Source organism: Catharus ustulatus, chromosome 27 (genome assembly GCF_009819885.2).
Source record: "Catharus ustulatus isolate bCatUst1 chromosome 27, bCatUst1.pri.v2, whole genome shotgun sequence".
NCBI lineage: Eukaryota > Metazoa > Chordata > Aves > Passeriformes > Turdidae > Catharus > Catharus ustulatus.
In genome coordinates this window covers 4,327,487-4,343,892 of record NC_046247.1, presented here as the reverse complement: position 1 = coordinate 4,343,892, position 16,406 = coordinate 4,327,487, and the positions used below count along the sequence as shown (strand labels likewise).

The 16,406-nt window shown below is 45.6% G+C and overlaps 1 protein-coding gene across 1 annotated transcript in view; it reads left to right on the top strand.

Moving 5' to 3' along the window:
* SLC23A2 (solute carrier family 23 member 2) overlaps positions 1–16,406 on the top strand; it is a 50,948-nt gene that overhangs the window by 12,048 nt on the left and 22,494 nt on the right. The window contains exons 2-4 of the mRNA XM_033081037.1: positions 9,522–9,790; positions 10,958–11,056; positions 13,881–13,997. Coding sequence (XP_032936928.1) covers positions 9,659–9,790; positions 10,958–11,056; positions 13,881–13,997 — 348 coding nt within the window. The 5' untranslated portion in view covers positions 9,522–9,658. The remainder of the gene's footprint in view (positions 1–9,521; positions 9,791–10,957; positions 11,057–13,880; positions 13,998–16,406) is intronic.

Sequence of the window (16,406 nt, the reverse complement as noted above, 5' to 3'; positions counted from 1 at the left end):
GGTCCATTAGCAGAATATCTCCCACGGGGATCAGGATCACTGCCCCACCCTCACAGATGGTGATAGAACAGAAACCTTTTATCACACCCTATATTGTAATGTACAGTTTATAATCAGGTGCAGCTTATATATGGACAAAGAATGAAAAGTTGCTGCACCCGGAGGTGCGGCTTATACTCAGTGTGGCTTATAGTAGTGAAATTACTGTAATCAGATTAGCAGATGGTTTATTTGGATTTAGTGTAAATGCAGAGTAATCAGAAATAAATTGTTCAAATGATGAAATCATTGAAATCATGGTAATTCTCCACTCACTGGTGGTGAATTTTGGAGCGATTAGTTTTAATTGCAAGGTAAATAGATGAGTCTTTGATTGTATGCTTTAGAATTTTAATTGCACTAAACCCAGTTATACTTTGAACTGAGATATTCAGGACAAGAAGTATTTGAGTCCCTGGCATTGTTTAATCCAACTATTTAAAAATATAGTTGGATTAAACAATGGTTGGACATTGGAGTAAAAAACAAATGGCTTACTTCTTTCAAAACCTAAAAGTTTTCCTCTTGTCATTGATGACTCAGTGCTGTAGGTCCCTGTGAGCACATCAAACACCTTGAATCTAAAACAATTTCCAGCACGTTCCTTAAAAGTGTTACAGATCAGTGATCTTCAGCCAGGCTGGGTACAGCAGTTGGTATTTTGTGGTCTTAAGGTTTGGTGATGTTTGTGTTACGGGCTCTAAGATTTCTTTGCATTGAAATTAAGATATCTCTGTTTATGAAAACATTTGGAATTCAGAAGGAAGGAGGAAAGGAAAGGATCTAATAATTGGAAAAGGAGTGAATGGAGGGGGAAACACTTCAACATCTCCTTGCAGTGGTGGGGGGCTGGATGGAACCTGGTGGGGGGCTGGATGGAACCTGGGGGAGCTGGATGGAGCCTGAGGAGCTGGACACACCCCAGGGGGCTGGATGGAACCTGGGGGGCTGGATGGAGCCTGAGGGGATGGACAGCACTGGCAGCCTGTCCCTGCCTGCACACGTTGGGGTGCAAAAAGGGCATTTCAGGTACAGTGAGCTCATCCTTGTGCCCTTGAGCTCCGCACTCTTGGCCCACTCTCAGTTGGGTGCAAGGGGTGGAGTTGGTGCTGGTAAATTGGGGCAGAAGCTGCTCCCTGGGTGCCTGTTCTGGTTGTGGCTTCAGTATCAGTTGTAGGGTGATGGTGTCTCGTTAGTCCTTTGAAAAGGGAATTGGGGGATAGGGATGGGGGTGAATATCTCGGTGACAGCTGTGATGTGACAAATTCCAAAGTGATGTTCAGAAGTGTAAGGGCAGCCTTAGGCAGTGCTGTGCTCCCACAGAAAGGGAGTGGGGCAAGGAGGAGATCCATGGGAAGCAATTCCAGAATCCTAGAATTGTTTGGATTGGAAAAGACCTTGAAGATCAAGTCAGCACTACCATGTCCACCACTGAACCACACCCTGAATGCCACATCTCCATGGCCTTTACACACCTCCAGGGACAGGGACTCACCTACTTCCCAGGGCAGCCTGTTCCAGTGCTTGGCAACCCTTTATTTACTTCATATTGGTTTTATTGTTGTTTAACATCTTTCACTTCTCCTGCATCCCTTTCCATCTCTCTTTGCCCTGTGCCCATCATTGTTACTCAGCATTTTCCATTGGGGAAGTGGATGAGCACGAGTGGTGGTGTGTTTCAGTTCCCAGTGAGGTTTTGGATCACTGACCCTTATGTTAGGGAAGAGCTCTGAGATCTGGGAAAATGTATCCAGTTGCTGATAAAAACATGTCTGTGCAAGTTGCACAAGAGAGGCTCATGGAAAAACACTTGGACAAAAGCCCCATCCTGATTCCTGCTGTTGTAGCCAGGCATGTAAATATTTGTGCCAGTTGTGTTTGGAGGATCTGGCTGGATGTTCTCTCGTGAGTTGTTACTCTCTGTAGTTTGTGGCCAAGCAGAAGCTCCCGGGGCCGGGCTGCTTTGCGTAACCCCGACGGAGGCGGGGAGTAAGCAGGGAGTAAGCAGGGAGTAAGCAGGGTGTCCAGGGCTGCCTCCTGCCCCACCTTGTGTAACTGTGGGCTGGGACTGGGCACGGAACAGTTACACAATGGGGAAGTATAAAAAGAGGGGAAGAGTGCTGGGGGATGGATGTCTGCATCTTCAGGCCCTGGACTGGAGGAGCTGCCTCTGAGAACTTCGTGCAGGTTTGCCCTGGGATTCACAGTCTGGTGGGGATGGTTGCAAAAATTCAACTGATTTGGTGTCAGCAGTATGAAATAAGAAACTTTAAAACGTGTGTTTGCAGGTGTTAATAACGAACTTGCTGTATCTTAAAAGATTTGAGGATTTAATTTCTCATTTTAAAATTGCTGTCACTGTAAAGAGAGATATTTACTATTTCAAAAGTGCATGATCTTTTATGTTTATCCATAAACTTTGCTTTCCTTTTAATCTTTAAAATTGGAAACATTTATATTATATTTATGTAGTAAAAGAGATTTTAAGAAATGTTGAGCACAAAGTACAGCATCTTGGTTAATCTCTGAGAGCTTATTAATTCCACATCATAATCAGTTGTGCTAATTGGAAGTGAAGTGTGTATTTCCAGACAAGCCTAATAGATAACTCAGTGTAAAACTTTTCAAGAGTGGGATCAGTTGCTGGGTTTGTATTGATTACTGGGCTCAAGCTGTTCCCTTTCCAAAGTAGCCACAGGAATGCCTCAGCTTTTGGGAAAGAGCTTCAGATCCAGAGCTGGAAAATTGGCACCTTACCTCTATTTACTTAATAAATGGAATTTTTCTTAGATGAGTCCCTAACTCCACCTTTGTCTTAATGTGATTAAAGTCTTGGAAAGAAGGGAGCTTTCATCAAAGTGCCAAGTCCAAGTACAAAGCAGGCTGAGAAAGGACCCAGTGTGAGCTCAGGTTGCTTTGAGGGCCGTGAAGGAGCTTAACGAGCTGTGTATTAATATCCATAATAACGGGAGGTATTGGAATGCCGAAATTATTAATTCTCCCTAGGGAGACTGTAAGGACTCGATACCATTCTAAATCAAATTACTGTGTGCCATACACTGCGAGGTGTGCTGAGCTCCTGTGAACAAGCAGTGATTCAGGGTTTAATTTTTATTTTCCCTGAGTCTGGAGAGCTCAGCAGGGGCTGTGCTGCTCTGTGTACAGATAACGAGCTGGATATCACCATCTCCCACCTTCTGCTTGCACTTCTTTGGAATTTAATTCTCCCGTGTCCTTTTCTCATCCCTGTCCACTGGTGGGGTCCCCCGGGGGAGTGGCAAATGCGCTGCACAGAATTTGGGCAAAACAAGAAAATGGGAGTAATGGGGTGAAAGATGAGTGGGAACTGCTTGGGCAGCAGTGTTTTGATCAAACACCTTTCAGGGTGACTGATGCTGGAAACAGTCAGATTTCAGCTATTCTAGTTTGGAATCACAGCCTAGCTAAGCTCTCAGTTAATAACTTGACTAACCAAACTTGCAGTTTTTGAAAGCTGTGAGATCCTTTGTTAAACATCTCATTCAGCTGGATTTAAGTCCCCTTCTCAACGAGCTCATTCACACAGGAAGTTAATGAGATTGAGCTAATGTGCTTTAAATACACTGAAGGTTTGAGCTAGGCATAACTTTTCTGCTTAGCTTTGTGTAGACTTGCCCTAATAACGTTGGTCAGTTATTAAAGCACCGTTCTGGATGGCAGTCAAAATACCAACTACTTACAAATTCATGAGTGCCTCCAAAGAATATGTCTGTGCTTTGAAGCGAAGAGAGAAGCTTCTTGAAGTACCTAAAACCTAAATTGAGTTTTGTAAAACTCAAACGTTGGGAAATTTGGGTGTTGAGCAGCATTTTATTCGTCTGTGCTGCAGGTGAAGATGAACTGGGTGGTGTTAGGTTAAAAGTGGAGTCTGCTTTTCTTCCGTTGTGGATGTGGTTCAGTGGAGGAGGGAAATCTCTGGAGCATTTAGGATGTGGTGGCGTTTCAGTGCAGCTTCGGTTGGTGGGAAGGAACTGGAGAGGCCCCTGCTAAAGACAAATCACGAGTTCCTGGACCAAAGAGGCTGCTCCAAACAGCCCCAGAAAAAGCTTGGTCTAACACTGAAGCAGGAGGATGGTTTTTACAAGTAGCAAGAGAAAATTAAGTGTGGGTTCTAGACACCTTCTTCACACCTGTGAGATGGTGAAAATGCCCTGGAAGGCAGAAAAAATGCTTTTTAGGCACTCCCTGCATATGTGCACAGTGGGTGGGACCTCACAGGTGTCGTATCCAGGCACAGATCTGGGTTTAACAGCGTGAAGCAATTCGACTTGTGGTTGTGGTTCTGCAGACAGGGCTGAGATTGCATCGTTTAGGTACTTACTGGGCTTTTTTAACCTCGCTGATGAGATATTTGTGGATTTTTCTTACTGGGGAGAACGTTTTTCTGAGGACTGTCTGGACTCCTCTGAGTAGCAAAGTTGGTGCTCTTTTGGTGGCTTGTCATTTGGTCCTTAATATTTGAAAACCCCTAGGTAATGTGCTATTTCATTTCTAACATTCTCAGAAACAACTCGAATGTTTATTTATTTGAGCTGTGAAATAGGTGTGGAAAGCTGTGCAGGATGCAGAGGGAAAAGGGGAACTTGTGGTATTAACAACAGCAGAAAAGTGAGAACTGATAAATCCAGTGCCTGGAGCTGATGCACAGCAGGCAAGGTCTGGCTAATAACAAAAAATATGAGATTTTGGATTTTAATACCTTAATGGCGCAAAATCAATACAGAAATTCTGTGGGGGTGTAGCTACAACCAGTGGGGATCTGGAGAAAGCTGCAATTCCATAATTAACTGGGAATTGCTTTGCTTTGGTGTGGAATTGTGTGTCTGGCCAGGCACAGCCCTGCTCTGTGAGCAAACTTGGATTGGAGCCCCTGGAGCATTCCTTAATTGTCTGCACTGCTCCTGTGTCCTGAGCAGTTGGTGAAGGGTTCTGGGCAAGGAATTCCTTGCACAACTTCCCTTCTAGAGCTCCCTGGCTATTCCAGTGCCAATCCCAGCCTGTCCCTTCTCTGTGTCTCCCTGCTGGAATCCATGGCAGCTCTGTTCCTCAGGGCTGCTTTGATTTCTCTCTGACTTCTCCTGAGCTGCTTTGCCTAAACGAGCTTTTTTACCCCAAACCAAGTAAATCCTATGTGTTTGTTACTGCCTTCAATTCTTCACAGCTGTGACACTGCAGGAACTGAAATTTTGCTTTAGCCTCAGCTTCTGGTGTGTCCTTCCCACAGCCTTAAACCTGAACAAATGGGGTTAAATCTGGTTTTATCTTCTGTTCAGTCTTGGTGCCTGTAACAAGAAAATAGCATGCAGGGAGTCTTAAGTCCCTGTCCATGTCTCTACTGTGTGTCTGCTGCCAAAAATACAATCTCAGACCTAGAGGATGCCTTGATTTGTGTTAAAACACATCATGTGCCCGAGTTTCAGAGGTGCCAAACACTTGGAAGTGCCATGGGAGGTGGTGAAATTGCAGAGGCACCTCAAGCGGGACAACTTCTGGCTGAGCATCATCTCTGCTTGCAGGAGAAAGTTGGTCTGTTCACACGAACCTGACAGCTAATTAAAATAATAAATTGATGATGGTAATTAAGTGGTGACCTTAATTTGATTCTAATCTCCTTAGTGGGTGCAACAACCAGAGTTTTTTTGGCTCTTGAGCAGGCAGGAAGGTCCTGGCTGACTGTGCCAGCTCTCCTTCCCCTGCAGTGTGACGTGGGACAAACCCCAGCCTGGGCTGCTCCATCCCCAGCTGCTTTTATCACCACACTTGTTGTGCTTGCTTTATGAATATTTCTCTTGTGAAGGCCACCAAATTCAGGCCAGTCCCTGATTTTCCACAGGGTGGGGAGGAGAGGCCCACAGGGACTGACTGGGACCAGGGCAGGGATTGTCTGAAGGGACAGGGGGAGCCTCAAGGATTTTGGTTGGCACTGCATGGTGGGCTCACCTCAGCTGAGAGAAATTCAGGATCCAACTAGAATTCAGCCTTCAGAAGGTTTTTTGTTTGTGTTTGGTAAATAAGGGAGTATACAGAGCTGCTGGAGATCCTTTCACTTTGGAAAAACTGTGATTTTCAGAGCTGGAAGTCATGGAGGGAGCCTGAGCTTCCTCCAGAGGGTAAATCTCTAGGTCTGCCTGTTGCAAATGAGCTTTACAGCACTGCCATGTCCTGAGCATGACCTGCTGCCCAGTCCTGGTGCTGCCAGCACCTGGCAAAGCCTTGACTCATCTAAGAGAAGTCTAAAAAAACCCCAAATCAACCCAAACTAAGAGCTCCAAGAACTTGTCAGTTGTCCAGGAATGTCACAGCCTGGAGGTCAGGTTTTTTTTTTCCCCAGTCTTTGCCTTGCCAAACTCTGGATTCAAATATTAGTGTTGAATTCATGTTGAATGTCCTCCCACTGGGCCTTCAACACTGGAGGGAGGAATTGCCATCACAGCAAATCTGATCTATGCAATATTTTTGGTGTGGTTCAGCCAAAATCTATATCCAGTGCTTTTAAAGGAAACAGTGCATGCAAGGGAGGTGTCTGTATTCCATGGCCTGCTCCTTTGTGGGTTCATGGCCAGTTTTCCCTCCCATGGCAGTAAGCTCTTTATATCATTCTGCACCTTCTGTCCTGCCCAGGTTAACCCTTGGATCTACTTAAGAGATGAACTTTGAAAGGATTTTTTACTGACTCACAGGCAGGTGGGTACCTCGTGAAGTGGAAACTTTCTGGGCAGACCTGGAAAACAAAGGAAAACCTTTGTGTCCCTGTGGATGTTTTTTATGGATGGTGGAGGTTCTGGAGGAAGAAAAAGAGCATTTAAACCCAGTCTTGCATTGTAGATCTCCATATCTCTGATGGGTTTTGTCTTTTTTCCACCAGCTTTGAAATACATCCTAATTTGTTTAAAAGAAATAGCAACAACCTTGGCAAAAGGGAGAATGTGGTGGGTGGTCCTGGAAGTGTGAGAAGGTAATGGTGTGCCAGACCTGACACTGCCACCTCTTCTTGTCCTCTCCTGATGGCTGCAGGGAACTTTTTGCTGGAGAAAAGGCAGAGGATGAAGGTGCAGAGTGGCTTTTCTCTGACCAGGAGACTTTTCCTCTTTAACTTGCACCTGGGCTATCTCCTGCCCTTTGTTTAAATCTTATCTCCAGCCCTGTAAACCCTGGCAGCTCTGTGTTAAACACACCTGTGCACTGGAGGTAATTCCATGTGGAAATGTGAACTTTAATCAGTCCCGACAGAAATTTCACTTCCAGCCTTTCCACTTGATCCCAGCCTGCAGGTGATGGGTTGTACTGAGTGTACCTGCCTGAATGAGTTTTATCTCTTTCTCCAGGACTTTTTAGCTTCTGAGGAGCTGGATTTGCCCTGGAGGGCTGTAAAAATGCCTGAGTCATGTCCTGGGACACCGGGGCTGATAAGGAATGATCTCCCAGATAGCTTTAGGCAGCAGCAGAGTTTATCTACTGCTTTTTTTGACAATCAAAGCATTCCAGAAATCTCTTGATGATCATCTGTGCTGTTAATTTTAATTGCTGAGTAGAAGCAAGAAGAGCTGGGAAATTAATTCTCCTGGTGTTTCTTGGACCAACCCTTCCTGACACAAACCCTCCCTCTCTTTAGGAAAAGCAGCAAAGAGGATTTTTGCCTGTAAATTGGGAGTTGCCTGGTTGGGAATTGTTATTTTAGCTCCAGTGTGTCAGCAGTCAGTGGATCCAAGGCAAGCTTTGCTGCTGTCCTGCTGGAATTCCCAAGAGCAATTCCCCAGGAGTGCTGCAGGCCTGGAGAAGACAGCAGCCCTGTTGTTGTGCAGTGCCCAGCAGAGCAGGATTACAGAGTCTTGTCTTTTCCTTCTGGAGATGCTGGTTAATGCCAACTAAGCAGCTTAGGGTGCCAGAGCACCTTAGAGCAGCAAATCCTGTGAGTGGCAGCTTCCCTGGCTCCAGATTTATTGGCCCTGGCTTAGGGAGGTGTCCTGCTGCCCTTTCCCTTCCCAGTTCCAGAGGATAAAGCTGCCAGACTAAACCTTGCCTGTCTCCATCTCTGATTTTCTTGGAGAATAAAATACATCTGCAATGACAGAAGAAGGCAGATTCTTTTCTCTTTGTTCTTTTGTGCTAGGAGAAAAAAAACAAAAAAAACCCAAACCTTCATTGCTCTACAGTGAAAGCAAACAGAAAACCTCTCCAAAAATCCCAGCCCAGACCCCCTGTGCCTCCAAAGCTTTAACCTTTCACCAGGAGCTGGCTCCTCTCTGCCTGGAGCTGCCCTTTGAAGAGGAGCTCTGTGCTTATTGTGAAAATGGGAATGACAGGTTTTTTCCAGAGCAAGCCAGTGAGTATTCAAACCAACCTTCTACAGTCTTCAAGTGAGAAATAATTATGCTACCTTAATATTTACTCTCACAAACAAATCTTAAGCCTGATTTGCAGGCACTGCCTTCCATCCCATCTTGATTTAATTAATGCTTCAAGGGATCTCAGTGCCCAAATCATCTTTTTAATGTAACTTTTCAGGAGGTACCTACATCACTTTAAAAGATCTAATATTTCTTTCACCTCAAGGAACCAGAATTTTCCAACAAATGGGCAATTAACAGCTATTAAGAGGTTCTGAAATATTAGTATTCATATATTAGTACAGTCTTGAATTGCCCTCAGCAGAAGTGTCTTTCTCAAGTTCAGTTATTATTGCAATTACAGTAGACAGGAGCTGTTGGCATTTCCTGAGCAGCATCTGGAAGGGAGACTTAGGAAAAACTCAAGTTCTGCTTCTTTTTTTCCAATCCAGACCTGAGTTTGTGAGTGTCCATGAGCTGTTTGCACCTTGGGGTTCAGCTGAGCTTCCATTTGGAGTAACAGCATTGTGAGTGGGTTCTGCAGTGCTTTCTGCTACAGAAAATTCCACTTTTTGTGGCTTTCAAGAGACCATTTTTCAGGTTTTCTCCTGTACTTTCACCTGTGCCTGACCTGGTTTCACCTGCAGGTGTTGGCAGCTGCATTCTGTGTTTAAAGCTCAGTAACCACAAGTTGCAAAACTTGGTTTGCTGGAGGATTTTCTGTGCTGTCATGTGAGGAGTTTAGGTTCAGATATGTTAATTCTTGTTCTTTTGTCTTGGAAATGGAAATTGTGGGATGACAGTGGACTGGCTGCTCTGATTTAAGGAGCAAATGTGGGAAAAGTGCACTGTAGTGACCCATCTGGGAGAACAAAAGGGACTCACTGAGGTGTCTGATCTTTCCTGTTCCTGTGCCAAAAGAGAAGTGAAACTCAGTAAAATACTGAGTTTATCTTCAAACAGTTCCTTCAGTGTCCTTGGGCAGATTACTTGGAATGTTCTTCATGCAACTGAGAATTTGGGGATGGTTTTGGGTTAGGATGTTCAACAGAGAGGACTGTTTCTGCACATCTATTTTAGGGAATAAAAAATATTAATTTCTCCCTTTCCTCCTAGGAGCTGTTGATGCCAATGACACCCTGATGTCCCAGCTGGATTACTGAGCTCCTGTGTGATTCCTGGAGCTGCTGCTGTTGGAATAAGCAGCTGTCCTTAATTCTTGGCCTGTCCCAGGAGCACCTCCTGGGTGCTGCATGCAAGTCCTGGACGTGCTGGAGACGATGGGGATTGGCAAGAACACCACGGCCAAATCGGTGGAGGCAGGAGGCTCCACAGAGGGCAAATATGAGGATGAATCCAAACACCCCACCTTCTTCACCCTGCCTGTGAGTATTTCCAGCCCTGCAGTCAGGCTCAGTGGGAACCAGGGATAATGTTCCAGTTGTACACACCTTTCATTTCCAGTGCCAAAGCTCTGCTCCCCTGAGCGTTTGTGGATAAACACGGCTGGTCCTGCTGTGTGTGGTTGTTCCTTGTTGCCAGGACTGCATGGTCACAGCACTGACCTGTCCTCCTGCAGCAGGCACCCCCCTGGGCTGGAATCATGGAATCGCTGAGGTTGGAAAAGTCCTCCAGGATCCTCAGCCTGTTACTGATCCCACCATGTCCACTCAATCAGGAAGTGCCACATCTGCTCTGGTTCTGAACACCACCAGAGCCCTGGGCAGCAGTGCCAGTGCTTAACAACTCTTTCAGTGAGGAAATATTCCCCAGTATCCACCCTGAGCCTCCTCTGGCCCAGCCTGAGGCCATTCCCTCTCCTCCTGTCCCTGTTCCTGGAGCAGAGCCCAACCTGGGGCTGTCCCCTCCTGTCAGAGAGTTGCGCAGAGCCACAAGGTCCCTCCTGAACCTCCTTTTCTCCAGGCTGAGCCCCTTCCCAGCTCCATTCTCTTCCCTGGACATGCTCCAGCCCCTCAGGGTGTCTCTTGTGAGGGGGCAGATCTGGACACAGCCCTTGAGGGGCCTCAGCAGAGCCTCCTTGCCCCCCTGGGCTCGTGCCCAGCCTGCATTGACCACCTGAGCTGCTCAGCTGAGAGTGGGAGGCAGCAGCAGGGAGACATTTGCTTGGCTCCTACTGACATTTTCAGTTTAATCATTCTGTTGTACACATTACCTCACAAGAACTCTCCCAGCCAGTCTGCTGCTGCTTCCCCCTGCCCCAAGCTGACACTGCCCAGGTTTTCAGGAGCTCTGTGTGGTGTTTTTAGGGAGCTCTCAGTGATGTTTTTGAGGAGCTCTCTCTGTGATGTTTTTAGGGAGCTCTCTGTGCTGTTTTTAAGGAACTCTCTGTGATGTCTGTCAAGTCTCTCTCTGTCCCTAGCCCTGCTGTTACAGAAATGATGACTTGCCATGATCCTCATGTTTTCTGACAAAATGTCAAGAGGCAGATGTCAAGCACCAAGAGAGAAAACTGAGTGACATGCAAGGTGTGATCACAGAGGAAATGTTTATTTTAAAAGACCTCATTGTTTCTCTTTTTTGATGTTTTTAAGGTTGTGATAAATGGTGGAGCCACATCCAGTGGTGACCAGGACACAGAGGACACAGAGCTGATGGCCATCTACACTACAGAGAATGGCATAGCAGAAAAGGTAAGTGGGCCTTCCCTGCCAGGTGGGAACTCATTCTTGCTCTCTAAACTCATGTTTTGCTCACACAGCCTCCCCTGGCTGTGAGGTTTCCTGTCTCAGAGCTGCTGACTTGCAGATTCACATCACCCCAGGCAGTTCTGCCCTCCTGACTCCCGGTCACACATTTTGATTGCAGCACTTGGGGCATGACTCAGGAAATGGTGGAAGCAGTTCATGCCCTTGGTTGTGATTTTCCCAGCTTTTTTCTCCATTCCTTCATTCCTTGGGCCTGTTCAGTAATAATCCTGCAAGCTGAGATGGTGTGAATCTGAGCTTTTGTTTAAGGATGAGGATTATGGTAAATCTGAACTTCTAAGATGTTCAGTCAGACTGGCCTGGTGTAGAGCCTTGTCTCTGAAAAGCCTCAACCTGACCAAAGCTTTCCAAATGTCTGATAGAAATAAGAACAAAACTCCTGGTTCCAAGCAGGGGCATCATGATGCTCCTTCCTTCAAGCTGTAGTTTCTCTTGGGGCAAAGATGACACCAAGAGATGCAGTTAAAGTTTTCCAACTCAGACACCCAAATTCACTCCTGAATTTCAGATTTCAAACACCTCCTGAGCCACAGACCTGTTGGTGTTGGGTTTCAGAGGAGGCTGGGCCTGGAGCACTCCCAGCTCATTCTGCCCAGGTGTCTCACATCCCCACAACCATCATCATCACACTCATATTTAATGGACAGGTTTTTGTTGACCTGTGGAAGTCTTTGATGGCTGATTTTTGAAGCATGCTGGGGCTGGAGTGGAGAGACACAATCTGATAAAAGCCTTGAGCAGAAGGTGTTTGGGTGGAATTGTGCAATGAGATAAGCCATCTCTAGACATGAAAATGTTCCTGCTTTTACCAAACAAGTGCTTTCCTCCCTCCCAGTTGATCCATGTGATCAGAACTGGGGATGATGGAGAGTAATTCACCTAAAAGAGACTGTGAGCTTTTGAGTAACCAGATGTCCTTGACTGAAAACTTTGCTGTGGCTCACAATGAATGAACAGGGTGGGCAGGCCCTGGCACAGGGTGCCCAGGGAAGCTGTGGCTGCCCCTGGATCCCTGCAAGCATCCAAGGCCACGTTGGATGGGCTTGGAGCAACCTGGGATAGTGGAAGGTGTCCTTGCCCATGGCCCTACTGGGCCTTAAGATCTTTGCAATCCAGCCAGGGAAGGGCCAGGTTGGACATCAGGAGGAATTTTTCAATGAAAAGGGTGGTCAGGGATTGGAAGGGATGTCCTAGGGCAGTGAGGGAGTCCCCACCCCCAAAAGATGTTCAAAAATGAGTGGATGTGGTTTGGTGATGACCATGGTGATCTGAAAGGGCTTTTCCAGCCTTAACCACTCCATGATTCAAATTCCTGGGTTTTTTTTCCATATGGTTTTTGTTTTTGTTGTTTTGGTTTTTTTTATTAGAGAATTGGGTCAGGAGATAATGAGTTCCTTTTTCAGTCAGTGAGAAGCTGTCACTGGTGCTGCAGGAGGGGTTGGGCAGGGACAGTTCCCCTGCTGACTCAGTGCAGGCCCTGAATCCTGGGGAGAGGATTGCTCAAAGTGCTTTAACAAATTCCCTGAGATGAGAGTTTCTATATTTTTCTCTTCTGCTGCAACACCCTCAACCTTCCCACAGTGCTCACTTGCACTCCCTCAATGTGAATTATCTCAGTGGATTTGTTTTCCCAGCAGGAGGCTGAGCTGAGGGGGGAGTACCAGGGGTCAGTTTGGCTCCCTGAGCTTGCAAGTGGCACCAAGTGGAGATGACCTCAACATAATCCGTGGATGTGTTGGGATTTTTGGAGAAGTGGAGACAGTTTGAGGCAATCACGAGTCTGGCAGAGTTCCCAGGCTCTGTGTGAGGCAGCTTCACGTGGGTTTGCTGTGTCTTGGGCTGGATTAGGGCAGAGCAGTTGTTGTGTAAGGTAATTTTTTAGTTACTTGATCTGAAATTACAAAATCCAATACTTCCTCCTGCTTTTATTGTTGTGCTGGGAGCATTGTGGTTCTCAGGAATTTCCAAACCAGAGGGTTGGAGGGAGAGGATTCCACTCATTTGTGACAGAGAAATGACAGAGCTGGGCCTTGTTTTAATGGAAAATTTGCAGGGGTGTTGATGTGTGAATGTCTCTGATCAATTGTCCCTTGGCTCTCTGGGCACAGAGTGGCCTCCCTTAATTCCTGGGGGAATTGAAATTCCTAGAGGAATTCTGCTTGACTGATAGAAATTGGTTGGGGATTAATTTGGGTATAATAATTAGCATTTTTCCTGACTTCATAAATGGGAGGGACAGAAGAAAAATTATAAATTTTTCAGCCAAAAGTGGTTAACCAAGATGAAATAGGGTAAGAGCAAAGCAGGGAAGCAATTATCATAATGAGGATTTATTTTTGCCAGTGATTTTGGTCTCTGATGCAAGGACAGAACTCTTCTGCTTTGGAAACAGCCAGGCTTGGCTTCTTAGTTCCAGTTCTTCCCTATTTTCTTTTTTTTTGTTTGTTTTTGTGGTTTGGGGGTTTGGTGGGGGTTTTTAACAGTCTTGTCATTACAAATCCATTTTTAGACACTTTTTGGCTGCCAGATAGTTCTGTCATCAATCAGCAATTGTAAATAAAAAAAAACAGGGAATGGCTGTCAGAAGGGAACATGTTGGATACAAATTCAGGAGCTGGATGTGAAGGGCTCTGAAATTGTCACAAATCAGTGTTGCTTGGGAGTGCTGAACCAGCCTTGGAGTGTCTGGGAGTTTAAATTCACTTTATTCCATGCAGCAATAACCTGCTGGTGTCCCTTGTTCCTGCAGAGCTCCCTGGCAGAGACCCTGGACAGCAGTGGCAGTTTGGATGCCCAGAGGACTGACATGATTTACACCATTGAAGATGTTCCTCCCTGGTACCTCTGCATATTCCTGGGCTTGCAGGTACATCCCAGAACAGAGATGGTTTTTTCTTCAAAGCTTGTTTAGGATTTTTCTGTCCAGTTCATTGTGTTTGTGTGTGTGAGTTTTATCCTTCTCTACTCTCACATGTTTGAAGAAGGTGCTCAGAGGTTTCTTCTGAAGCTGATCCCACTCAGATCATTGTTCTGAGAATGATTTCTCAGTTTGTGCATTTATGAGATTCACTTTAAATATTTAAGAGTTACAAGCTACTGTTCATAAATGAGTGAGCAAAGGCTCAGTGTGGCCTTCACAAGGAACATGAGGCCCCTCTGGAGTTAAAGATGGAGAGAGAATGGTTTGGACCTGAAGTGTTGAATATTAAAGCTGCTACTGCAGTTATTTCAGTTCTGAGAGCATTACCCTGCACCTGGCTTGCCAAGGAGCCCCCTGGAGCAGGAGAATCCTGCAGAGACTGGGCTGGACCCTCCTCCAGCTCAGCCACTGCTTGTGGGCAGCAGAGCAGCTCCAGTTCCATCTCCTTCCCTTCTCCAGTGGTCATAACATCTGTCCCACAGGAATGCTGAGAATTTGGTAATCTCTGCAAAGGATGCTGAGATCTCCAAACAAACACATTCCAAAACATCCTTTTTATTTCTGCCTTTTCCTCAAGGACAGGCAGTTCTGCAGGAATTCTCTTTTTATTTGTGGGTGGAGTATGGTGAAAATTTGTTTGTTTTGCTTTTGACTGCTTAGGTTCAGGAAGAATTAACCAGTGCCCAGCTGCTGGTGCTTGGGAGTTTTGTGTGTGAATGGAGTTATTTCTGGGCTGGAGGCTGCTCTCAGCACAGTTACCTGGGTGCCTGCTCAGGAGAGCAGCTGTGGAGTTGTTTCAGTGCCTTGTGGAACTCAGAGAAATCACAGAAATCAGAGATCCCCACATTGGGAACAGGAGCTCAGGGAGGTCCTGAAAGGAAACCTCAGGGGTGCAGGAGCTTTGCTGGGGGTTCAGAAGCAGAAAGAAAAGCTGCTGATGCCCCAGAAAAGCTGTTGCTGAATGAAAGAATGAATGAATTTGCTATAATTTGTATTAAGTGCACCATCCAAACTATATTTAGCTGGTTTTCTATATTTTTTTAGTTTTAAACCATTGTTCATAGCAGGTGCACTGGATCAGCCATTTTTAAGTTTTGCTGCAGTTGATGAAACTTTCTAGAATTCTTCAAGGCTAATGAAACATAAATTGTGTTAAAGTGGGAGAGAAAAAGCTGAAAACACAATACCAAGATGAAAAAAGCCAAAATAAAGGTGGTCAGTAATGCTCTGAGCTGCAACCAATCATTTTACCTGCAAGGCTCATGTAAGGTGTGTGAACAAGATAGAAGCACCAATCAAAAAAATCATGATCACATAAACAGTAGTTTTAAAATTTATAAGTAAAATTAAAAGTATTGAATTTACTGTTTTATTGAGATAAATCTTTAAAAACCTGTGCTCCATTGTGACCACTGCACATGTTTACCATGATGACCTAAACTTTGGGAATACAGTAATTTCACGATTATAAACCGCACTGAGTATAAGCCGCAATTCTGGGTGCAGCAACTTTTCATTCTTTGTCCATACACAAGCCACACCTGATTATAAACCACACAGTTACAATACAGAGTGTGATAAAAGGTTTCTAGTCTATCACCATCTGTTGAGAGTGGGGGCAGTGATCCTGATCTCTGTGGGAGATATTCTGCTAATGGGCATCCATTGAAACCAGGCAGGGCATTGTTCTTTATCTTTTCACAACCCATCCTTCCTCCAGCCAGTCATTTTCTGCTCATGGCCATTGAGTCCCACTGTGGCACTGATAAAATTACTGCATCCCATTGGGAGTTGCTCCAGGCAGGGGGAAGAGCCCAACATTTCTTACCAAGATAAAAACAGAGGTTTTGGGACACTAAGGGAGCCCCTTTCTCCACTGGACTCCAGAGGAAAACCGGATTGCTCCACATCACCACTGGAGCTCCGGAGGGAAACTGCACCTTGTACAGGAGCACTGCTCCAGCTGAGCCACATCTGTCACTGCAGGAGGATGCAGCCACCATGGGATGGGACTGCTGCCAACACCCTGCCTGACGGGTGTCAGGCTGTACTCTGACTGTGTCAGGGTTTGGGGTTTGTTTCTTTGTAGTATTGTATTTCTATTTTAATTTCCCTAGTAAAGAACTGTTATTCCTATTCCCATATCTTTGCCTGAAAGCCCCTTGATTTCAAAATGATAATAATTTGGAGGGAGGGGGTTTACATTCTCCATTTCAAATAGAAGCTCCTGCCTTTCTCAGCAGACACCTGTCCTCCAAACTAAAACAGCAACTTTTCATTCTTTGTCCATATATAAACCACACCTGATTATAAGCCACACTTTGGGTTCAAACCAAAATTTTAGTCAAATGGTGC